At 32.6% G+C, this 27758-nt stretch overlaps 1 protein-coding gene across 9 annotated transcripts in view; it reads right to left on the reverse strand.

Moving 5' to 3' along the window:
• The window catches only part of LOC143255785 (jouberin-like), a 98778-nt gene extending 76368 nt beyond the window's left edge, over window positions 1–22410 (reverse strand). For 2 of the 9 annotated variants that reach the window (XM_076511984.1, XM_076511990.1), the window contains exons 1-5: window positions 22138–22410; window positions 20245–20324; window positions 11485–11566; window positions 5442–5475; window positions 1668–2163 (exon numbers count right to left, since the gene is read on the reverse strand). In XM_076511984.1, the coding sequence (XP_076368099.1) occupies window positions 1668–2163; window positions 5442–5475; window positions 11485–11566; window positions 20245–20275 (643 nt within the window). In that variant the 5' untranslated portion in view covers window positions 20276–20324; window positions 22138–22410. Of the gene's footprint in view, window positions 1–1667; window positions 2164–5441; window positions 5478–11484; window positions 11567–20244; window positions 20325–22137 lie in introns of those variants that run through there. The other 7 variants (XM_076511985.1, XM_076511987.1, XM_076511989.1 and 4 more) reach the window with 7 other exon arrangements.
• Between the last annotated feature and the right edge of the window lie 5348 nt (window positions 22411–27758).

The raw sequence follows: 27758 nt of genomic DNA on the forward strand, positions 1-27758 counted from the left end.
TAATAGTGTTGGGAATGTAAAAAAAATAAGGCAGAAAATCAACACACCTCTTTGGACTCTAATGAGATAGGAAGACTCCTACACACTAATGGTCACAAAATATTAAGTCAAATAAATAGCAAGGAAGAACTGATGGAGGATGATCCACTAGATTCAACAGTGCACACCATCAAGAAGATCCCACCAAAGAAAGAGCTAAGTGAATAGGAAGAGGAGAGATATGGAAGTACAAGTCTCCCACAAAAACTCCAGAGAGGTCTAGTGGATAGACTTAGTGAAGAGAAGTGTACAAAAAGGTAACGTAAAAATTGGAGAAAGTGTAGATACAAACAGAAAAACTAGGGCTGTGAAAAGTACATTAGATTTCCATGGTATGATCCTCATGCCAAAAGGAAGACTTGAAGTTAAAGAGTCCATGAACAAATGCTGATCCCAGAATCTAACTGCATCATGAGCTAAAACAGTATGAGCACTGAAATCTGTACAGAAAGGGCAAAGAACAAGCTAACAAACAGAAAAAAGGTATCATACCTGGGATAATATGTCACGTAATGGTTGGCAAAAAACATGGGAACATTCACAGCCCTTAACTGCATGGCAAAGGAAGAAGATGGTAAATACCTGTACAAAACATCATCATACAAACCAGACACAACAGGAAATGGTATACCTGGCCCTGATGCAAAAGTCATATTAGGCCACATGATGAAATCCAATTCTTGGCAAAAGATGACTGAAACAACTTACACCTATACTGAGATACTGAAGCCCGAATCCACAGAAATGGCAGATGTAAGTATTACAAATGAAGTAGCTGTAACACTAATTTAAGAATTCAAAAAGAAACTTGAGTGGATTTAAAAAATTCAACACACAAATTATCACAGAAGAATACATAATGTAAAATCAACTATGTCATTTGTTGAATAAATTAGGCAAAATATGAAAATATGAAGTAAAAACACGTCTGCACTTGAGTGTGTCAAATCAAGTATAAATAGAGTAAGCTGCACCAGGAAGGTGTCACACTTCTACTGGTAGAAGGTTGTTTCATGTCCATTTACATGTTACTACACAGTTGCAACACATGCAAACACACAAATTTGGGTGGGAACATGAGGCTAGTGGCAAGTAAAAATATGCACATAGAGGGAGTTGGAGTTGTTAATAGAAGCTATTATATGAGTGAAGGACAGTCATTGTGTCAAGTGGTTTGTCTTCCTTTATGATGGATTATCTGATGCTTCTATTGGGTTACATACTTCATCTACACTTGAACTACTTGCACCATAATCAAGTTATATCATATAATGGTGCTTATCTGCGACAGGTTTGTTGGAGTTCTATGTATCACATGTTCAGAAAAAAACACCATCATGTTACTTTTTATGTAGTCACAATTTTAGCTATATCTGATGACAAAAGACAGAGTTACAAATCAAACAAATACTGCTGAGATAGGATAAGGCATGAGAGTTTGATAGTGTGGTTTTTAAGGTTTAATGGTGCAAAGAAGTGTGGCTATCTGTGCTACTTGGAAATTATTAACCCAACTGTACTTTACCACATACTTTGTTTTAAAGTTACTAAATAACAAAATGTGTACAACTTTTACAAACACTCTGTACAGTAACTACAGGTATTATTATTTCACAAACTTTTCTTACCTTCAATATTTTTACTTTTCAAGTTCTGTTTACTTTTTGATTTCTTTTTTTCTGGATTTTTTTCTTTGCTAATATTTTTATGTTTTTGTTCAAATGTATCCATTTCAATAGAATTATCCTGTGGAGGCTTTTTCTTCTTCTTCCTTTTTCTTGGACTTTGGTTAGCCATGACGATAAGCTCATTCGAACAGTCTGCCATCTTTTGTGAATATGTGCCTTCAGAAGTATTTTTTTTAACACATTCTTCATCTGTTTCATGTTCTACCTTAAAATATCCATAGCTTCTTGATTCTGTCTTCTTTTCCTCTTTTTTGTTAGAAGCCAAGTCAACCTTTGAAATATTTTTTGAATCTACTTCATGAATATCAGTTTGATTAGTGCCAAGGCTGCTTTCCTGATCTTCCACAATAAAGCCCATATTACTGTTGCCATTATTAACTACACTGCTCAATTTTTTTGACATTTTTGTAGAACTGGATAGAAACTGAAGATTGCCCTTCAAGTTTAACAAAGTTAATCAGCATTATTATTTTGTTAAACAAAATATAATACCCATATTTTTAAACAATAGTATTTCTTTCTATTCATTATAAAGTATTAACGTGGTTCATATAACAATTGGATCTTTATAAATTAAAATGTTACAAGAAAGTTTCTTTCCTTAACAGTGTTTTTATTTCATTAACAAGTTTTTGGTTACAATAACAACAGCAACTGCCTTAAGATGTTTCAATGACATTATCCATAGAAAGGTTGTAAATTAACAAGCCCCTCATGAGCCAGTGGGGATAATTTTTTGGAAAAAAATAAAAACTTTGGAATCCAGTTTTTCTTAATTTGAACTGAAATTTTTGGACATATTTATTGGCCAAAATAAAGCATTTTCAAAACTATTTTAGCATTGGGTAAAAAGTAATTTCAAATAATAAGGTAACTGAAATCCATTAGCACATCAAGAACATAACAGTCAAACAGATGAAGCATGGAAGTCTCCAGATGACATATAAAGACATTTAGGTCAGAACCACCTTGGTAGATTTTCTGCAGCAAGCCAAGTACAATATTATATCTGTAGCTACTTTCAAAGTGTTCATGTCTTCTCATTCTACTGTAGACTATCACAATGCTTCAACCTTCCCTACCAAATTGCAGGTGAAATCATTCGTATCTCAATTGAAATCTACACATGAAAAGGTAATAGCAAAAGCATAAAAGGTGGGCAATTGTTTAATTAGTAGTGCTCAGAACGTGGCTTTACTGATATATACACTGAATTTTCTCATAGTTGGTAGACCTTAATACTCTCTTGTATGGACACTTAAGGATGTATTTTACTTAAAAATTAATAAACTGAACAAATGAAAACTTGTGTTGAATTTTTTAACATTCAACAAATTGTAGTGTAAAGATACCCCTTGGCTCCTGAAGGATGTGATAATTAAAAATACCTTAAAAGAACAACACATGGCTAAAATGTCTTAATTTAATTAGTAGTACAATTTCTTTACATTCAACACATTCTTAGTATCTGAATTAGCATAATACAGAGGTTGAATACATTCCCAAAAATAGTTTTGAAACCTCACCAAGCTGTTACAGTCCATGTCACCATATCTCGTCCTTTAAAATGACAGTATTTCTTGAAAATAACCCTGCAGCATAATTTCCATTTAAAAAAAATCCCTGTCATTGGAATTTCATGTCCAAAGCACACCACTTGTGACTGAAGTCTGTCCATAATATATGTTCAAGAATAATAATTTTTAAGCAACCATTTCAACAGTCCAATTGTATAGTAATCCAAAAAAATGACAAGTCCAATAACTTGACTAGCATGCCTTTATATAGAATAGTATTGATACTTATTCCATTCTGCAGCTGCTTGAGATGTGAGAGGATTGATAGAAAATATGACTGAAAGTTTATCATGATGAACCCATACCAAGTTGGCATAATCCTGATAGAGTTCCTTTCTTCTTAATATTGCATCCTATTGCCTGATACAGCTTTTGCCGCTGACCTTTATATTCTTATCTGTTACAATATGTTGCCCTCTGCTTTCCACAGTTTGGGTATGACTTTTTGCAGGTCTCTGTATGATCTTGGTGCCCAAGTTTATTCATATTCCTTTGTTTTTCAGTGCAATATCTCCAATCTAAAAAAATCTTTACAATATGAATATACCTATGTTTTGCCTCAGAAAGAACAGATACATTCCATTCCCAAAAATAACTATTTTATGATGACATCACACTACCTATTAAGCCCAAACAATATCAAACTGTAGTTCTCATACATGAGGTTCTACTATAACTTTATATTGGTAGTGGTTCCCATGTGGCTTGCTTATTTGCACATTCAGAATGTCAGAAACATACTTTTCTTCTGCAGTTAGTGTCGATGACAACAAACAAACAGCACACACTCAACATGTTTTTAAAGTAATATATACATATGCACAAAAATTCTTTAGAGTATAGAGATTGTAGATGTATCTAACACTATTTATTTCTCTTTTTGTCAAACGTCCACTTAGGTCATTGCAATTGATTTAGATCTTGGTTGACAAGCTAAGTTTTTCTTCTATATTTTTAATTCTGTCACATAAATTACATCAGTTGTCTCCTGAACATGCAATAATCATCTGCCTTTTCTCAAAGTCCACACAAACAGGTTTAATTAGGTTAGAACACCCTTTTACAGGACAAGGTTATTCTCCTTATCTCTTTCAAGCTGTCAATCTCACTCTAACATATCAACCATTTGAGCCACTCACTCCTGTGATGGTTAACTTAAATTTTCTAACTTTTCTCTGATCAAACTTCTCTTTCACATGACTTTACTTTTACTATCTTCCTGCTCATCTTGTTGCAGTTGTTTGTAAATCTATCAGATGGTCTTCTATAAATCTCCATAGCCTTACACACATACACAGTATTCAATAGCCTCAACATCAAGGAAGAACAAATGCAAAATTAATTAATATTACTACATTCACTAAAAAGTCTTTCATATCTGATGCAATCACTTTAATATAAGGTACTCAAGCCTCTGTATATTTCATAAAAATATAAATTAAATGAGTCAAATTCTTATTCTTAGGTTCACTAAAGAAAAATAGATATTAAGTGCCCATTCACACACAAAATCACCAATTTCTTTTCAAAATAACAATATTTCACAGGATTTAATCTGCTATCATTTACAAAGAACATTCGCCAAAAAAAACATTTGCTATCAGTAAGAATTGTTTCATGAATACATGTAAAAGTCACTTTTTATACAGGAAATGTTTAAAGTTTATATAAATAATATGCAGTGTAATATTCCACAGGTGAATCTTGCAAAAAAAACAACTAATAAAGTGTGAAACTATATATATATATATATATATACACACATCTGTATGTAATACTGTAACTTTGAATGTAAAAAGTGTATCATAAAACATAGCAATCTTTTAGTAAAAGCAATTATCTCATACACAAAAAACAACTTATTTTTAATATATTTTTGTGTTAAACATTTGTCTATGAATATTCAAAACCTTTACTGGGTCAATCTGAGTGCAATGTAATTTTTATGCTAACAATAAAACTCCTATTTTTTATCTTACAATTTTCATATTTCATTTGCTTTACCTCTACAACTTAATAAATTGATATAAAAATTTTCTTCAGTAAAATTATTTATTTTATTTGCCATTTTAATCATTTCTACATATGCAATAAAACTACCTTAAATATTAGTCAAGTTTCTCATCAAATATCTTACCTGTTTCAATCCTGACATTTCTTCCCATTCCTCGCTGGAAAATCATGCACAAAAGAGATTAATATTTTACACAAGAGAATTTTTAACATTACTGATCAATTAATTAAATGAGTACAAAACATAAAATAAAAATAACTGTTCCAAGACTCAAGTTTATGATACGTCAGTATTTTTGTTTTTTTGCATGGTTGAAGAATTATCTGTGAAAATGTTTTCAGAATTTACCAAATTTTCATAAACTTCAGGTCACAGAAGATTCCAAGGTGAGATAGTTGAAAAGATCAAACAATTCTTTTGGATTATTTTTTTTAGAAATATTGATATATCCAGAGTTATTATATCTTTCATATAATTTGTTGTCTACTTGCATGACAGAAGTATTTTCCTTTTTTTTTTTTAATTGCAGGTTTCTGCAGAAAGCTACACAAGGGTTATCACTACACACCCATCTCTAATTTTTCAGCTATTCACAATGCATTCTTGGGTCCAAGCCTTAAATCTTCAGATTCACCATAAGGTAAAACTAAAACTCATTCTGACAACAAATTACAACCATGCTTGGGATGTTGTTCAACATCTTACCAAATTCTATTTAGAAATAAACTAATTCATGGTAATCCTAAAATTTAAAAAAACATCAGTATAAATTAATTATCACAATATTTTTTTACACATGGTTAAAAACTCAGGTAAACCATAACAATGTAAAACAGTATCCCAAGGTTAGCATCTGGCCACAAAAATGCATCAAAAACAGTTAACAAAACGATTACCTTAACTGGATGATAACTAATAATTCTAAAATTTGAACAACATTGTAACAGACATCTAAAATTCTAGACATATGTTATACATACAGTAAAAAGTTGAACATAAATCACTTTTGTAACTAAACATATTTATATGCAAAAAAAATTCTGGTTTTCTCTTTTCCTTTTCTAATGTTTGTATATACTTTGTTTATTGACAAACAAGCAAGACTAGAGACACAGTACATTTGCAATAATCTCAAAATCACTGCATACACCAAACAAACAAAACAATTACTTAAACATGATGCTTATGAGTTTATTGTTTAATTTTATTTAAACACATAAACTTGCTGGTTACATTCAGTGCTAAAACTTACAAATTTTAGAGCTCTAGACAGACAGTTTCATTGCTGACTTTCAGTACATGAATCAATGTTTACAAATATTAAATTAAATAATGCGTATTAGCACACATACTGATTCAACACATATGAAGACTCCAAAGGTAACATAAGGTAATTAAAACTGAACACCAGCCCCCTATGTCATTCCCCTAGATGCCTAATGATACATGCCCAGGTTTGGCAACAATTAATCCAGCAATTCCTCAGTTATAAACTGACACACACAGACTTTTTTTTAAATAATAGATTAGATATATACTCTTTAGGAAAGTACACCACCACCTCCTGTCACCAAGTTACATCACCACCACATTACTTCTTTGTCTTGTAGTATTCACAGACTCCATAACACCAGAAAGGAAAAATACTAATTTTTGTCACCTAAAATATACTTTCAACATATAGTAAAGCCAGGGTTAACTCATACCACAGTTCTTTTATAGTCAAACCTTTTCTCAATGGGTGTGCTATGATGGCTGCTTTAAAATTCTTACAAAACAATACTTTATTGCATTGTTATTATTATCTATTTTCCTAAATTACTAAAATAGATTGTTTTGGATATCTCATAAGCCCAAAACGTTTAGGCCTGTGCTTAATCCAGCCTTAATCAACTTAAACAGATTTCACTATTGTTGTTGTTTAATGCAGCGCTACTCAATGTGCTATTACATTCTATCCACTGTATAGAAGCAAACCTTGGATTTCAGTGTTGTGAGCCAAACCTAGCCACTAAAATACCAAGAAACTAAATGTATTTAAAAATGCACAATATTAAGTGTTTTTAGTATTGTAAGTTTAAATTGACTACTGACACACCAGGATATGAAGCTTATTTGGAAATACAGAGGATTACATGTGTATTTTATCACACTGAAGTATCTATGTATTGAGGTTAATATTCTTAGCACTAGGTACACACTAGGTTAAAAACATCACAGAAGAAACAAACAAAATAATTTATTCTTGTTGTTATACAAAAAAAATAACCAAAATGCAACTTGCTGTAATGAGTATATACAAATTAGCATTTGTGTTAAATTATATTTTGGAACAGTGAAGATATTTCATTATTTGTTATGTACATGTCTGATACATTCGAAAACTGGTTTATCCCTTACATCATGTTATCATTCTGTATATTAACATCTATATTGTACTCCAGTAGCACAAATAATACACTTATTATCGTGTGTAGAAATTAATATTAATTCTGGTTGTTGTCATTATATGGAAGTTTTACAGTGCAAAGAATGGAGCTATCTACCCTAAACATCTGTAGAAAACATATATACAAATAAAGTGATGTGTATTGAAAGTATATATACCTAGCACATGTTTAGGATCTGTAATCAAAGATACATTACAGCAAAAATATAATTCAGCTGCAGATAATCAGATACAGATAAACCCATATTGACAGACAGTTGGATCAAGAAATAGGGTGCTGTGTAGCTGGTAACTTAATTGAATTTTGTGTGAGAAATAAACAGATCAGAGAAGTTTGAAAGACAGTGAAAGCAATCTTTATTTACACACAAGAAAAAAAACAACCAATGTGCATACCAGCACAGACAAGTGACTGTCCACCTCAACTGGATCAGTGAATAGCTCATCAGCTTTCCACACCTCAGAATGAATCTCTACTAAATTAGTCACAATGAAAACTGAGTAGAGTGAACAAAAAAAGTGCACTTAATTCTAGAATGGTAATCACTTTCTCTGTCCAGTGGATGGTGCAACCTCATAAACAATGTTCCCTGAAACATTGATCATTTATCTTCAACCAATATCAAAATTAGCCACACAGATATTTCAGTGCTTCCCCTTCAGAGTAGTATATGTATATTGTACATATATATGCAATACTTATATATTTCTGCAGGAAGTGGTTCCATTATCTACTATACAACAAAGAAACAAATCAACCTTCAAAACATGTGTAGCCACCATGAGTGCATAAGTTAAACAAACTTTTTAAAGAGCTCCATATCACATAGAACATAAAAAATTGATGACATGTCCACATATTGTAACAGCATTTTACAGAAGTAAAGAAAAAATATTTCAATGTTTACTCTTATCAAGTGTGGGTGTACAACAATAGCCTTAAAAGATCAAATGGCCCATCATTATCCACACATCACAAAACTCAGTGGTTCCAAATTTCCTGTACACAGGAAGATTTCAGCCAGTCTGCAAAATGTTTCAAAAAAATGTTTTATTTTTAAATATAACTACTTAAATATATTGTTTTACAGTGTAATTTAAAAGTACTTTAAAAATTAATACTGTATGAAGCAGTTCAAAACTTCTGGAATCAAAACTATCTGGTTCTAAAGTAGAAAAAGGTTGGAAACTACAATGAAGGTGAACTTGTACATAACATTACTGAATGTCATATACTGCATGAACTTTATATAAAGAACCTTTTTGTCTCAAGACATAAAAAACACTCTTAAATAAAAACCTTATAATGAATGTTACTTCATTTCTGAATGCCACACAAGAGGTACTGCATTTTGTAAACATTAAGTAAATTAGAGCTAAATGTATTCACAAATGTGACACCAAAGTCAATGCACATAACATGTAGATCAAAAAACTTCTCTACAGACCATAAATGCATCAAAACCTTAGTTATGTCTTGACAGACATACATACCATTTTCTTTTGTTTCTTCTTTCTTTTTCTTCCAAACACTTTTCAATTGACTACAATTCCTTCATATCTCTGCAGTTTGGCTTGAAATGTGGGTCTAATACACTCAAGACACATTTTATATTTTTATGATTCAATTCCTTTCAAAGAAGTTTGTGGGGTAAAATGTTAAGCACAAAAATGTATATTTTTTGCTCCTCTATAGTCATATTTATAGCAATCAAAATGAAAATTCACACAAATATACATTTCCATTCATCCAACATACTGAAATGTGAAATAGCTGGATCAGCAAATTCTGAGTCTTTTTTTGGGGAGGTCAAAGGCTCCCCAAAAGATCGTAATATTTTGTTTTGTTTTTGTCAATTACTTGGTCAGATTTTGTCTAACTTACATGGCATTTGGTACAAAGATAATTTTCTATAAGTCCCATACTTATATATACAAAAATGTTGGATATGCCAATTTTTGGTCATGTGGGAAGGGGGAGAAAAAGGTTAGAAAAGCATACTTTTAGAGATTTTGGTCTATTTCATGGTCATATTTTGACCAATTTATATGTGATTTAGTACAAAGATACTTGGTGCAGGTCTCCAACAGTGGCGTAGACAGATTTGTAATTTTTGTCTTTTGCTCAACTTTCCAGCAAGGTTTGTGGTTGTCATGAACTATTTATGTGTACATCATTGGATTTGGTACAAAGATACCTCTTTGCAGGTCACAAGCAATGATATAGAGAGTTTAAATTTTTCTGGTGTCTAAATTGGCCATGTTAGGATTGCTCAGCAGAGACAAATGTTGGCCTCTTTAATTAAAATACAGACTACTGTCACATTGTGATTCTTGAGCAGTAGCACATACAAAATCTTACAGATAAAAAAAAAAGTTTCTTCACAATGAAACATACAGTACTAAACTGAAGATGATACACGTACGTAAAGACGTTTCCAACAACAAAGCTTTCATATCACAATATGCACAGCAGGTTACTTTTTGTTAGATATACAAGAATGTTTAGCTTAATAGTTATTATTTAGTGACTTACCATTTAATGATTGTTAAGTTTTCATAACAGTGTTAAAAGGTATTTATTTTAAAGGTAACAGTTATGATAAGTTTTTTATGTAACTCTAAACAGGTTATACATTGCGTATGCATTTTGATTCTTGTGCTAGACTTTAGATTATGTAAACAATTTTAATTACTCAAAACTTCCAAGTTCTACTAGTTATTATGTAATACTATTATTACTAGAAGGATAGATAGTTCTAAAATTTTCTATTGCATGTTATAAATATGTGCAGGTATAGCAGGTTCAGTCAGAAAACAAAATTATAATTAGTCAGTGAAAGAATATATGAAGTTAGCCAGTGCATGAGTGACTGGCCTTAACAAATGATTTCAGTAATTTGTTACTCAGCTTTATTGTAACAACAGAGCTAATTAAAATAACTTGTATTGTCAATTGAGTTCTACAGTAACTGAATTAACCTATGTAGGCATTCCATGAAAAAAAAAAAACAGATTCAACTGTGGTAACCAAGAAAAGAAGTTGAATTAGAAAAAGTGAAGTCAAAAAACATAATTCACTGATTGTTAGTTTAGCCATAAAGGGTGATATTTAAATGATTTGCACAGGTTTAACAAAAATAAGGAGAATAATTTGTTTCATTTAAGGGTGTTCTAAAGTGATGGAACCCATCTGTGTGGACTTTGATAAAAAAGAGAGAGAGAGAGAATTATTCAAAGTTCTGAATACAACTGTAGTAACCCATGAAGCAAGTTAATTTATTGCAGACTGTATAGTTATAAATGGAGTAGAGAAAAATAATTTGTCTTATCAACTGTATTCTAAAATAACTGAATCAGCTTGTGTGGACTTTTGACAAAAAAAAAGAATTATTTGGAATTTTAAATACAACTGTGATATCCTATAGTTTGACTTGTTTTGAACGTATTATTTTAAAACAAGTAGATTATGTGCTCTTCATTTATTGTTAGTATTCACTGCCAACAAGTCAGACACCTACTGCCTATATAAACAAAATCCCTGACAGTATTTGTGATGCATATGTTAACAAACTGGTGATCCAAATTAAATGACACTGCCTTTTGTATTCAAATTTTACAAACAATTCAATAATTTCTCCCTCATTTTAATCACTCTATTCAATCTTAATTTTTGAGATAGATATTATGTACATAAAAAACTACAGCTGAAAATACCTTTTTTCTGTCAACAGCTGTTTAAGTTTTGTTCTTGTTCTTGATTTTGAAGTGACTTCATCTTTAACAGATCCTTGGCGTGCTAATTAATAAATACAAAAAATACAAGTAAATCTCCTCTTCTGTGCAACCAGATTTTATGGTTATCATATTATTTATTACTATACACTATTTAACAACTAATATTTTCTCTTGTGAATGAAAAACAATTCTTGACTAAGATAAAAATATATATTTTTTATTTTAAATAGAAGGTTTCAATAAAGAATTTTTCTCCATTCTTACTTAAAAGACATATCTGGTCAAAGCATGTGCATATGTGTAAATAATATGTAATATAAATTCATAACATATATGAGATAAAGGGAGGAGACAATTCAAAGTACACGATAAAATCTCCATTTCAACTAAATATTCTAGCATACTTATAGTCCTCTTGCAAACTCTATATTAAATGTGGTAAAAAAAAAAGTTATTCTTTGTATGTTTCTTAACATATTAAGCTACCACTGAATAAATATAAAACCTTCACCACATTCTGTTCTTAAAAAACAGACTAAATTTGTCAGTTGCTTCTGCATTGTTACTGTACAATTTTATGATGTAATCCATATCATTTGTATTTACTGATGTGTTTTATGTATAAAACATTCAACCTTAAGTTCATCTAAAGAATGATGAAACAAAGAAATATATGTTCATTGTTTTCACAATGCCAACATTGTGTTTATACAGATAAACATTCAAACTGGGAAACACAGTTGAGTTATCATTCAACTAAACCAAATAAAAATTCCTTATGTTGACTCAAAAAATTCAAATTTTTTTAGTTTTAATTCTTCAATAACTGGTCTTTATGTCCATTCTTAAGGACAGACACCAAAAGATAACTTTGTAAGACCAAATGTCCTGAGTCCATACTAATTTGTTTTTAGAGGGGCATCAAACTCCAGTTATAAAAATATATTTTGAGGTCTATGAAAACAAATCAAAACTTGAAAATAGTCTTATATTTATTTTATTAGTAAATTAAACATTTTAGTTCTTAATTGTATTTAGATTTTGCATACAACAATTAAAGATATTATGAATTCACTACATCTGAGTTTTAATAAACATTCTCAAAAAACATACAAGTTAGGGTTACTAATTTTTTGTTTGTTTGAAAGTTTAAATCAGATTCTATGCCCCAAAAAGAAAAGTTTTAAACATCTTTGATGAGGATACATAACTGTATTTATACCATATAGTAATGTTATGGATTAATTACTAATGAGTACTTTAAAAATTCTGTTGATGTTGTTTTTTGAAATAGAACATCAAAATAATATTTTTTGTGTACAGAATTTGCACTTAACATATGGGCAACAAGAAGCCATTTGGTACTTCCAGACTGCCCCTACACACCTAAGAACCTCAAAGCACCTTTATTTTATTTGTCTTTATTTTTCTTAAATTATCCATTCCACTTTTGAACTCTTATAAAGTGTCAGCCTCCAGTGCTGCCAATAGGCATACAAGTTCATAAGCTATTCCCTGTTATAAAAATAAAACTGATTTAATTGGAATATATCCTGTATGTTTTTTTTCAAAATCATAAATTTGTGTCTTCTCTTTGTATTGTCTTCAAATTGGAGCAACAACATATCAGAAGCCTTTATCCTGTTGATCCCCTTAGATAATCTCATAAACTTCAATATGAACACCTCTTAACTTTTTATTATTGTAATTAATCTCAAAAAGATAATTCTTCCATCTCAAAAATCATCCAAGAATCCCTCCTCTGAGCCTTTTCCAAAAAGTTAATATCATTTCTTAGACAAGTAATCCAAAACAGTATTCTTAAACAGGGGTTAACTTAATGATCTGTACAATATTTTGCCTTTTTGACTTGAAATCAATGTCATAATACACCCTAAAATCAGACAGAACTGTTTTACTCATACCACTGACTGGTTCCTATCTACATTAAACATGTAATTCATATTATAATAACACTTACTACAAACAAAGCTCATTTCCAAAATATTTATCCAACTTAACAACTGAACCAAGCCATTTTACAAAACCTCAGTATTTTAAATACAAGAAATACCCAGAAGGGTAATGTCATGTGTGAACTCTACTAATTTACTAACTCTGCTCCTACCAATATCTTAACTACAAAATATTATTAACAGAAGGTGTAAGCACATGGTCCCCATGAGGCACTCTACGTTTAACAAGGAATCACTTTGACAGGACTACATAAATGGCCTTTACTTTCTCTCATGAAAACACACAGCTGAGCAATTTGTGGTGTTTGTTAATCAATTAATCACTAGGCTCATTATGTGATGATGATTAACTACTCAGTTATTTTTATGAAAGTTGGATAGTTGTAGCAATCAAAATATAGTAATAAATGAAAACATGAAATTTTAATTAATCAATTACTTTCAAGATATTATTAATCAATTAAATCATAATTTTGATTAATTTATTTTTGTATGTAATACTAATCAATGCTCACAGCTAATTCATTACACAGATTAATCAAGCTAATTCCCCAGTCCAACCAACCACCCTGCAATCCAAGTAACTTTTCTTCATACATTTATCAATATGATTTTCTTAACTCATTTTATGTGTGATACCATATTAAATACACATGCATCAAATAAACACTCTTTCCCTTGTCCCATTAACAAGTAACATCTTCACACAAACATTTAACAGATTATTCAAATATTTCCTTTTAGAGAATTCTTGTTGATTTTCTTTTATATTTCACCAGTTTTTGTAAAGCTTCTTTAATCAGATTCTTTTAGGTAGTCTTACATGACAGAAAAGAGATTATCTTGTATTATACATTCCAGGGAAACTATTAAAAACATAAGCAACTCAGCAGTTGTCCAATCCTCAGATACCTTCTCACCACCTAAATACGAGCATTTTATATGAAAGTTTTCAACTGTTAAATGTCTTTCATCAGATCCTTGTTTTATAAAAACATTTCTTGAATACAGACAGACACTTGTTTCATGAACATCAGTCTAATATACTATTTAAATATTTTTATACCAATGTCTTTCAAAATATTCTAAAATGTAAAAAGTAGTACAATATTTTTCCATAATAATTTGATTTTCATTTAAGCAATAGTAAAGACAGTTTTAACAAGATACAACTGATTTTTGCATACATATACAATTCAATTCCTTAGCTTTTTTAAAGCTGATAACATGGCTGAACAGAAACAAGAATGTGCTGGCACAGGATGATGGACTTACTCAAGGTTGGATTGAAATTTAGTGAGGCCCTAGGTCTATGTAATATTTGGGTTGGTTGGTTGGTTGGTTGTTTTGGTGTTTTATGGTGCAAAGCCACTTGGCTATCTGTGCCAAACATCAGGTTAAAAGTTAAAATTAAAGTCAAATTATTAAAATTCATAAAAGGAAATTGTGATGAAATAAAACAGTTTAATTTGTGAATTAAAAACATAAATAGCATTAAATCCAATTTTTATATCTAAACTACAGCAATAATAGAAAGACTACAGTAATACAAGTTGTAAAGGACTTTCTGTAACATAATTGTAATTATCATAACTCGCCAGGATGACTAACGTGTAAGTTCAAAAATCAGTCTTGGTTTCAAGTTATTTGGCATTATGGTCATTTTCAAAAGTAAAATAATATAAGTTTTAAAAGACTTGTAGCAAAATTTTAATCATTATAACTCACTAGGATGACTAATGGATAGTTCAAACAGTAGCATTAGACACCTGAAGTTGGCCTTTCCAGTCCTGGTTTTGAGTTATTTAACATTACGGCCATTTTCTAATTTCAAATTGAACCAGATGTACTTTGATTCTTAAAATGGAATCACATTAAAAAAAGGTCTAATGTATAAATTTACAAAAGACTTAAATAGCATTAAAATATTAATGGTTTTTAAAAAAGTAAAAACATTTCTAAGATGGACAGTGTCATCATTGCCAACAACACTGTCTACTGTTATGGAAAAACCTTGGGACAAAACACGTTTAAAATGGTACTGTCCTTCAGAGTCCGAACAATAGCAAGACAGTAAAATGTGGCTTATTGTGACCTGAATATTACACAGACAACACATTGTGCATCAGTCCCAGATAAAAGGAAACAATGAGTTAAAAAACTGCTGCCAATGTGTAGTCTTGTTAGAACAACTTCCTCTTTCCAATCCTTATGGAAGCAAGACAGCCAACGTCCAACAGAGGGTTTTATTTGGAAAAATTTGTTTTCACATTGCTCACTTAAAGTCGACTACCAACTGGCAAGGAGATGAACCTTGAATACAGGATCATAGTTCATGTAAAGAACAGGCATAGCAGTGATAGTGCTAGAGCAAACAGATTTAGCTGCAGTGTCGGCAAGCCCATTCCCACGAATACCAACATAGCCTGTTATCTAGAAAAATTGGATAAAAGTAGATGTTAAAGAGAAATGAGCCAGTTGGTTTTGAATATCAGCAAGAACAGGGTGAGAATTAATGTGAAGCTATTCCAGGGCCAATAGAGAACTAAGCAAGTCAGTATAAACAATGCAATTTGAGTACTGCTTAATTTCTATGTGATCCAGGGCAAGAGAACTGGCATACAGTTCAGCAATAAACACAGAAACTGTAGAGGGGATTCTGTGTGCAACCACCAAACCACAACAAACCATGGCAGAGCCCATACAGTCACCTGATTTCGAACCATCTGTATAAATAGGAATGGAAGGATGGTTCGAAAGATATTCAGCAAATAACAGGCAGTATTTCCAATCAGGAGTGTCTGCTTTTCTCAGATGACTTAAATAAAGGTCACATTTGGGGACTGTAAAAAGCCATGGTTAAATGGGCTTACCAGTGGATACAGCAATGTTATCCAAGAACAGACCCAATTCATTCAACTGCACCTGGATATGAAGGCCAAAAGGAACAATGGTAGATTGTTTGTTCTGAAAAAGCATGACTCACCAAGGAAGTAAACCACAATCCCAGCTGAAATGCTTTGGTACAAAATGAAGTTTTGAAGCATACACTGTAGTACAGACAGTTGCAAATGGCAGAGGTGTAGAGAAGGTTCATGAGACACAGTGTATAAGCTCTGAACTGGGAAAGTTCCACCAGTGTAAAGGGATGATTACAGTCATAGGGACAATCAGCTAAAAGGAAAGAGATGATCACTCTGCCTGAGTCTTGATAGGTAAGAAGGTGGAGGATGAAGCAGAAGAGCTAGATACCTGGCAAAAGATTTCATCTCGAGTATCAGCGATGCTCCGGGTATCAGCTACTTCCTGGCCATCAGAGAGCAAGATTGAGAGGTGTACAGAATTATATTTCTCTCTCAACTTTTGAATTTTGTCCAATATGACTTTAGAACTGGTGGGATGATATGCTGGTTGTGAACTTAATCCAAGAGTCCTTCTTACTTTGACATCTTACCCACCGAGCATGTGCACATGCCAGCTGGAAAGCGATGCAGTTCAAGGGTGTGGGATACCTGCGAAAAGCATCCCAGTCCCGTTTTTTTAGCCTTCCGAGCCATGTGGCAGGCAGAATTCCACCACAGATGAAGATATCGTAGAAAACGTGTAGAGGTGTTAGGAATACATTGAGTAGCTGCCTCTATAAAACAATCAATTACTGCTGCCACACAGTTGTGTATTGATGACTTGCAGACGATGGAAGGATCAAGTTCTGCAAGAGCAGTGAAAGAGGGCCAGTTTGCTTGATCCAGCTTCCACTGGGGCACTGGGTCAGGTGGCATCGACCACAGCCAGTCTCTCTCAAAATTATAGGAAAATGATCGCTGCCTTGTGGGTTATTGTTAACCCTCCATGAATAGTGAAATGGAGCAAACTGAGAGATCAATAGTAGTAAAAGACTGACTAGGTGCATGAAAATAAGTATAAGAAGTGCTATTGAAAAGATAAAGGATGTCATTGGAAAGCATACAATCTACAGAGTGACCCCTCCCATCAATATCAGCACTTCCTCAAAGGGGTTGATGTCTATTAAAATCCCTAAGATTAAAAAGGGAGATAGCAATTGTTCAATGAGAGCATCAAGAGCTGATTGATCATATGTCTCTCTAGGTGAAAGGTAGAGAGAAGAAACTGTGATGGTACAACCCAAAGAAACATGGATGGTTACAGCCTTCAAGGGTGTGTTGAGTGGCAAATACAGGGTGGGCACTTGCTGATCAACCAACAGTGCCATCCCTCCCTCCATGCACTTATCCATCACACAGCCTGTCATATCTGTACAAAGAAAACTTTTGAAAGGTGACTGTATCAGCAGGTTTCAGAAATGTTTCCTGCATGGAAAGTCATACAGGATTGTAGGAAGCAATCAGTGCTTTGATGTCATCCAAATTAAAGCATAAACCTCGACAAGTCCATTGTATGAAGGTGGCCATTTTTATTTATGTGTAGGCAAATTGGGTGGAGAACCATTCTGTTTATGACCACGTCTTTTTTTCTCTCTATTGTCTTTATTCGAGGGAGGTCTGTTGACCTCCGTGGATTCTGCCCTGGACCGATTGGACAGGTCTTTGATGTTGGAAGAGAATTCCAGCATCTGAGAACATAAACAAATGATCATTTTGCATACTGGGTAGGAGAAAATGTACCCGAGGAAATGCCTGTACCCGGAACCAAAGGATGTGGGTCTTGGGGTTTGCTGGAATGCATGTTAGGGACAGAGATGGATGTTGACATTAAAAGAGTTGAGGAATCAACGTCAACACTCATCTCTGTCCCTAACATACATTCCAGGAGTTTACTGTGTTGAAATGTGAATGTTTCTGTCAATATGTCACCAGAACAAAGCTTTTTGACTGACTCTGGAGAGCCAGCAAGTCCCTCTAGTCCCTTCTGAATGAAGAGAGACATTTGCCCTGAAGGTTTGTCTGAAAGAGAATGTAGTATAAGAAAATGAAGTATAGGTATTACAGATGTTGAAGATTGCTGTTCAGAATCTTCAAGATGTGGTTTATTTACCTATGGACTGCTTTTTCACTATTTTATTTAAACTTTTATTTGGAGGATCCATAATAAAAAAAAAGAATATTTCAGTGCCCACTGACCCCACCCACCATGTAGCCACATGAGGGGATGCACTACAATGCCAGACAAGAATTCAAGGCCAAAATGGTGTGTTAGGGTTGGACCCCTCAACCCCCAGGGTCCTCTCCTCCCCTTCATGGATCACCACTCACAACAAACACATGGGTGGATGTTCAGATCACAGAGGAGGTAAACTGAAAGAACTTTCCCTGGGAGGTCCCCTCACCACGTACAGTAATTCACACCAAGGGGCAATATTTTGGAACTATAATGATAATAACTCACTTTTACCTCTGTTCTGCTAGTGTTATGAACCAAATATTTTTACTTGTGTGCCTGGCAGGTCCTTTGTATGGCTAAAACCCTAGACCAGAGCCTAGGTGGCCTATGCATTAATTCAATACTGAACATACTACACTATTTGCAATGTAAATATACTAAAACATTAGAAGACAGAAAGATGAGCTTTATGACCAACATCAGAATACTTTAATAACATTTTATTGTAAACTGTTGTTCAGATGCATATGTTTATGTTTCACTGGCCAATTGAAAGTTACATGATAACTGCAAATGCAACAAACACATACAGAAAAAGTTTAAGTTTCAGTGTTGCATAAAACTTTTTTCTAACTGCCTGGTTGAGAAAACATTTATTGGATTTATACTTAGATTTTTAACAGAAACAACATGTTCTCAATAAAAGGTGATTTGTACTTGTGTATGCTTCAATAAAAATTATCTTTTTAATTCAGAAAATGTATAATGATTTTCTTTAAAAACTTCACATTTTTCATCTGTCCAGCAAATTTTATACATTTAATTCTAAAATACATGTTTACAAATTGACCAATTACATTGACAAATTAAAGTTTTCCAAATAAGGCAAAACAACTGATTCAACAGACACTACAAAAACTATAATGGTAAAAACAAAATTATTCACAAACACAATTCCAAAATAAAACTATAGCTTAGAATTACAAACAATTAATAAGATATATATTATTAATAATTTTGAAGCATTTTATTTAAAACATTGGCAATTCCATAGCCATGTTGTAATATAAATTGTCATTTACTTTTGGAAAAAAAGATATTTTAACTTCTTTGAAACCTTCATAGTTTTGAATAATTCCTGTATGTGTAATGAACTAGAAATCTTATTAACAGAACCATACTCAAAGTGTTTTTTTTTAATAAATGCACATTGATCAGAAATAACCATAAATAATAAATTACAACTTTTTTTATAGAATTTGTGAACTCGTGTGTAAAATGCAAAACTAAAACCTGAAAAGTGTAATAACCTACAAGTGTAATAAAATGGATTATTTCATTTTGAAGTTTAACAATTTACTTTTTAGCATATTAATTTTCAAATTTTAATACTAAACAGTTTAAATAGATTCTTAAATATAAACTAAAATAGTAAAGATCTCTTATGGATAAAATATTTTTATTATAGAAGTTTTCCATTAAATATGTGCAAATCCAAAATATATTGATGTACTAAGCTATGGTACCACATTGAGCAGAAATGTTATGTTTTGGATCTCAGTAACCAAGTGTCAATATTACACTGCCTCACACATTGGCCAAGACCAGTGTAAAACTAAAATTTTAATAGTGAACATTATTATAAATAATTTGTACATGATCTAATATGTAGTGGTATACTTACCTAACAGTATTTTTTCTTCTTTTCCTTTCATAGCTTTAGGTGTGATGAAATGGTCAGTATTTCTGCTATGTTAGATGATACTGAAAGTGGTAAAAATACTGTTACATATAACATAAGAAACTGTAGCTAAAGATGAACAAAATAATTAAATAAGTTACAAAAAACAAATTTACTGAAACTTTTGAGCATACGTATTTGAACCACAACAAATTCCCACAATAAATACCAAACAATAATTGTAAAAAACAAACATTCTAAATATAATTTTTTGGAGGATACAACCTTAAATATTTGTGATACAAATGGTGAGATTCAAATGGGGATAATGTGTAAAAGTGAATATATTAACTTGGATAAGGATCTACAATAAATAAGATATGCCTGATATGTAGGAATCAAAATAAATTTAACTGAACAGAAGTTATTACTTAAACTGGAAGGATTTCGTTTTGAAGTAAAGACACTCTTTAGCCAGAAGTTCCAAATCTGTATGGTTCATTGCTAAAACTTTGAAATCCATCAATGAAATTGTCTCTGGTAGTTTGAATGTGTGGGTAGCAGAAGTACATGGAAATGATAAATGTGTTCATGAATCCATACTGCATAGTAACTTCTGATGAAAAGTCTCACACAAAATAGGTGCAATGAATTTAAAAGAAAAAAAAAAAATCTAGCATTTTCAAATAATCGACTTTTCTTCCTGAATAATAGATAAAGGGAGCTTTGCAACCACTATATATATGAGTACATGATACATGAATGAAGTGGCATTAATATGGGATCTTTTGAACTTGAAGAAATGCTTTATTTGATATGATAAACTAAATACAAAGCTGATTTTTAAAATTATTCTCTGTTTACCTAAATAAAAAAATAAAAGCAGAGATATGTAAGACATTTAATTACACTAATTTTGTATAAATAAAAATGTTATAATCTCTATTAAAACAAATGATCAAACTCTGTAACTAGAACCTACAAAAGAAATTAAAGAAGTCATCCAATTCCATGATCATCTTCCAAGCAAACGCAGATGCAACTTACAAGTGAAAAATTACTTGAAGATTTTGAACATTATAATCCCAATTCTTAACTTATAAAAGACAAAAGTTATTACAATGTGTACTTACAAGTTATTCTATTATTTTTAATAGTATTGATAAGTAGATCCACTAATACTAGTGGTTGACACTTAGTAATTCTGAGAACCCATGAGTTAAAACAAAGGAGAATATGTTATAATTTTTCAGTCAACAAGGCTACATCCATCATACCTAACAACGACCAGACTTATCAGCCAGTAACGCTATTACAAAGGTCCATGGGATCAGTTATGGTACAAGACACATAGTATTGGTAGTGGTCTAAATGATACATACAAAGTCATAGTAATACAATTCCCAGGGCACAGATATGTGGTGGGGAGCATAGTCCTACTACTAAAACTCGGTAATGATGTTAAGGCTGTTGTTCAATCACTCACACATAACTATTCAACTGGAAACTTTCCCATGTACAAAAATGACTGGCTACAGCTTTGGCTGTGCACATCAATGACATAAATGCTCCAAAACAGCTGTTAGTGTTGTGGTGTAAAATAGATTACGTGGATGAATGATAAACATTATTTGCATAGTAAACTAATACTAAAAGTACGAGCATTAGTATTACTATTCTTTATTGGCAGGACAAGTTCTCATAGTAATATTATGGAAAACTTACGGCAAACTTAGTTTATTCTGTTCTCCAAATAAAAATTTGATACTCTAGAATCATAGGAAAAACTTAAATGCACACTCAGAAGTGTTTTTAATACTTCAAACTACCCGGTGTATATTTTCTTAAAAGCTCCGTACCGCTCAGATATAGCTACAGATATTTATTTTTATTTACCTTGCATAACACTAGGGACCCGCAAAATAAACAGCTTGTCAATGATTTGCCCTGACGTTGAAAACTCCACCGCACACGATCTCAAAAACAAAATTCTACAATATGAATTACCTCACGGACATCAGATTAAAGTCACTTGCACATTTCTTACACCATGATGATTCATAGTTCTAATAACAAAAATGTCAATTCATGTAACATGTTTAAAAAACCCGAAACTAGATATAAACTTCAAAAATTCTTTAATCCAACTTTTTAATAGCGTCCTCTGTCAGGTATAAATGCAATTAATTAATATAAAATAAATATTGGTGACAGAGATGTAAAAGAATTTTTAATTAAGTAATTACAACAATTTGATAACTGTAAGTCATTTTTTGAAAAATAAGAAATAAAAAGGCAGATGTTCATTGTCAAACATGGTCTTAAATTAACTGTTCTGTGAGTGGAATGAAAGGACGTCATCTTCGTGGATTCACAAATGTTGGGTTAAAAGTAAACAAACTACAATAAAACACACCGTTGGCTAAAATATTAAGGCCAATGAACATAAAGAAAATACATGCATTTTGCGTTGTTAGACTCAACCACTTATTTGAGCAGAGCTTTGAAAGATGAAAATAAGAAAAGAGAAAATAAAAATAAAAAACTTTTACAGCATTTAAGAGGGAAAATGTGAACACTATGAAATTAACCTAAACACTAGCTGGTCAAAAGTTTAACACCATACCAAAAAGAAGTCCTAAACAGAGTAGGAAATGACCAACAAGAGGTCTTAGTAGTGAGTTGCACGGCCGTCACTGCAAATAACTTCAAAACTTCGCTTTAGCAAGGTCGATATAAGCGTTTGCAGAAGGCTGGCTGGAATGTTATTCCAAGCGGTGAAAATGGCTTCACAGAGATCATGCATACTTTTTGGAACTGACGTCAATTTCTATAGACTTCTCTTGCCATCTACCCCCAAACATTTTCAATGGGGTTCAGTTCGGGCGAACACGCTGGATGGTCCAAAAGAATACTTTATTCGCAATGAAAACGTCCTTTGTCCTGTGGGCATTGTGGATTGCAGTGTTGTCCTGCTGAAAGATCCAGTCATTTTCACACGTGCGAGGGTCTTCAGTCAATAAGGATGCTCTCTCCAACATGCCAATGTAGCCAGATGCTGTTTGACGCCCCTGTATAACCTGAAGCTCCATTGTTCCATGGAAGGAGAAAGCACCCCAGATCATGATGGAACATCCTCCACTGTGTCATGTAGAAAATGTCTCCGGTGGAATATCCTTATCGTGCCAGTAACGTTGGAAGCCATCTGAACCATCCAGATTTTTTTTCTCATCAGAGATCAAAACCTTCGTCCACTTTTCTCAGTCCCATGTTTGGTGCTTCTCAGTAAAGTTTAACTGAGCTGTTTCGTGGTGCGGAAGGAAGTGTGGCCTTTGAAGACGTTTACGGTTTTAAAGCCTTTCTCTCGTAGATGCCGTCTTGTTGTTCTTGAGCTGCATTCTGCGTCTGCATGGGCCTTAATCTGGTTCGACGATCGGCTGGTAGCTTGCCGGACAACCCGTCAAATCCTCCTGCTCAACATCGGCGACATTCTCTTGGGCCGGCCACTTGAAATTCTCATTCCATATCCCTCAGAATCTTTTAAAAATTTTGCAACAACAGTTTTACTACACCCAATCTCACCAGCGATGGCACGTTGAGAGCGACCTTGCTTTTGCAGGTCGAAAATTCTGCCACGTTTAAACTCTGTCAACTTTTTAGCTTTTTCAATGTTTTTGCCCAATGTAACACAGGAGATGTCAGTGGGAAATGTTGACAACGCTAATGCTTGAACACAAATGGCTAAATTTCGTTACGTGTTTACCGATTAACGCTTCGTTTTAGTATGGTCTTAGACTTTTGACCAGCTAGTATTTAGGCTAATTTCATAGTGTTCACATTTTCCCTGTTAAATGCTAAAAAGTTTTTTATTCTTATTTTCCCTTTTCTTATTTTCCTCTTTCGAAGCTCTACTCAAATAATTGGTTGAGTCTAGCAACGCAAAATGCATATTTTTTCTTGGTGTTCATTGGCCTCAGGATTTTGGCCAGCTGTGTATATGTTGGTAATAATTTGTTATGTTCAATTCTTAATATCACACTTCTATATTTTCAGAATACCTAAACTAGTTCCCAAGTTTTCTAAGATATAAGTTGCGACTGTAATGTATTTTGTTGGTGTATTTTTTCGTCCACAAGCTGCTAGAAAGCATTGCTTGGGTATTATCTTCAGTCATTGTCGTAATCGACCGACAAAGAATATTCTATTATTACCATATTCAACCCCATGCAACAATGAAATATCCTCCTGGGCAGAGACTGTCACCAGTTAAAGAAAACAAAGAAATTAAATAAACCCAACAAAGTAATGAGAATGACTTTTCAAACCATGTGTTACCACCATAGGAACTAAGTAATAAAAAATTTTGAAAACGTCTACATCGCTATAGAAAATAGAAAACATACTTATCGGTATGGTGTGTGAAACTTGTGAAGCTGAATACTATATTTCTTGTTTTTATTGTGTGTTCTTTAGTTGTTGTTATAAAAGCAACTAAAATGCAAAGAAATTGAAACTTATGTTAGATTAGGTAAGATAATGAAAAATAATAATGATAATGAAACGTTTTCATGAAGTGTACTCAGGGGCAAATTGGCATTAAAGGACTAGCACAGGAAATTTCTCTAACAGCTGTTCAGTAATTTTTCAAATGCTACATATTGACTAAATAATCAAATTATAAAATCAATTTCTGAAAGTGTATCAAATGCACTAACCACCTGAGCAATTATGGTGTGTCCAAGTAGGCCAATTCTCCTTTGAATATACTCATAGGCAGCTTATGCGTTTTGTAAATTGATACAGTAACAAATATGCACGTTCAGAGTAATTTTCAACTTTTGTGGCAGGCTCATAAGTTACACAGTGTTCAAATGGTAATTAAACAATAAAATTATGTTTCAACAGTTGCGTACTGTTTGGGATTATACTATGAGAATTCTGATAGTTACTTTATGGATACAATCTGGGTCACACATACCGAACCCATAGTGAGAGGTTACATTCACTCCATCCTTGTACTACTTTGTTTCATTCCTACCACACTCTTGTACAACATTTTAAGAAAAAAATGTAATTTATCACCCCTAGTCTTTTGCAACTATAAATATTTAATGCATCATCTTTAGAATATATCCCTTTTGAGAAGCTTAAAGTCTCTTAAAAGTAGAAAGATTGTTTCAGGCCCTTCTGAAAATAATTGGGATGACAACCACACTTGGTCTTGCCTCCACTTCAGAACAAACCAACTTCCTTAGATCATTGCAACAGGTTCACACAATTAAAAAAAACACAACCGAGAACCAACAAAATATTTATTATAAAATCATTTGTATATCTCTTAATATCTAAGTCCATGAGAACGAATTAAAAAGACAAGACACAAAGTAAAAAACAACAACATAATCTTTGTTATGACAGAATACACAAACATAATATGTGTAGTTGCTGAGAACGATGAACCAGCTGTCACTTTTACTAGATTGGAATAATTTTTTCTTCAACTTATCAGGCCAAAATTATCTATGATATTGTTTAAACTCAAGGCTCCTAACTACACAGGTAATATCAGATTTACTCAGAGTAGCTAGAACCACGTATAAGACAAGTCATTGTCATTTAACCATAAGGAAGGCTGCCCTGCCATATAACCTGATTTATTATTGAAAGAGAATGAATGTCAACTACATTTTTGCACAACATGCAGCTAGGCCACAGCAGGATGTCTTCAATAGAAAGAAAAAGAACAAATACTGCTGGAACAAAATCACTATTTAACAAAATGCATGACATGTTTATATACCACATGTTTCTGGTTTGCCTTAATTCAGGCTTGTCTTCAAGCAAAAGATTAACACTAATTTCAAAACTTATAAACACCATGCATGTTCCCTTTTGTTCTTATGAACATTTACACGCTACATGGACAATACAATCCCCTGGTAAAGAACACAACTGTATAATCATATATAGCTGGTACATCACAAATAATTACTCATAACTTCCAGGAACAGGAACCAAGAATATAATTGAAAATCGCTCAACATTAAACCATAGTACACAGTATATAGAATCAGAAAATTGATATTTTAACATTATACTATTTCTTGTGGTGTGTTAATTGGTATGTTTTTTAGATAATTTGGTAAAATCAATGCTAAGTCAAGTCCAAGTGACGAATATGAGTAAATTTATCTTTCCTTAACATATGCTGCAGCCATGTTTCCTTGGAGGCCTAACTTCAAACACAACATTTTAACAGACACTTCGAGAATAATGGTATTCTGCTTAACTTACTTAGCTTTAAGCAAAAATAAACACGAGATTTACCGAGTAACTTAATGATGTAAAAGATGTGATAACTTTCACTGCTAACACTGCGTAAGTTTTCTGATTCTGATTCTGAACTGACTGAATTACTCAATGGATGCTCAATAACTCATAAAAACTGCTTATTAATTACTTATTCGTATTCATATCTTAACCATCTAAATTCTTAAGTTTAATAAACTTGATGTCATTAAAATCATGATATTTCAGAAACACTCTAGACTAACTAAAACCTAAATCCTTTTTGTAGTTAACTTTCATGTCGTGCCTCTCTTTACTGAAGTTCCATCAACGAAACTTGTAATATTGCATTCGACCTCTACATCAGTAACCCAATCCATTAATTCACATCCTCTTCACACTTTATATTTTTCCTCTAAGATTTTACTACAATCAAAATTAACTTCAAGTTCAACAACAAAACTTATCTTCAAATAGATCAATTAAACACAGACAATTCTGTTTTACCTATTCTTGCCAACATATTTACAACACAGATCTAAACACAAAGTGTGAATTGTGCTTTTCATCTCTTTTTTTTTTCTCGTTCAGACACTTTTGCGAGATAAACTGCTCTGAAAACTCACTTACAATGCATTAATTTCATTCACCCAAACACTAAATTTGTCATCGAATATAGGAATATCATGTCACATTTCTTTCTTAAAATCAACATTATTAGTGATGAAATATAATTCAAAACCAAAATTCTCGTCCCCCACATCCTCGGAAATTCCCTTCATGAAATGTTTGTTTGTTTGTTTTGGAATTTCACACAAAGCTACTCGAGAGCTATCTGCGCTAGCCGTCCCTAATTTAGCAGTGTAAGACTAGAGGGAAGGCAACTAGTCATCACCACACACCGCCAACCTTGGGCTACTCTTTTACCAACAAAGAGTGAGATTAATCGTGACATTATAACGCTCCCACGGCTGAAAGGACGAGCATGTTTGGGGCGACCGGGATGCAAACCCGTGACACTCGGATTACGAGTCGTACGCCTTAACACGCTTGGCCATGCCGGGCTCCTTCATGAAATAAAATAAAAGATCAATATATTAACAGATTCATAACCGTAGCCGCAAGACTCTGTTCAATAAACAATACTGATGAAGAAACCAATCTTTTAAAGTATTATTTAATTCATACCAATATCCACATGTTACCCAATTACTGTAAAAAAATCTCAC

This window comes from Tachypleus tridentatus, chromosome 7 (genome assembly GCF_004210375.1).
Source record: "Tachypleus tridentatus isolate NWPU-2018 chromosome 7, ASM421037v1, whole genome shotgun sequence".
NCBI classification, from domain to species: Eukaryota; Metazoa; Arthropoda; class Merostomata; order Xiphosura; family Limulidae; genus Tachypleus; species Tachypleus tridentatus.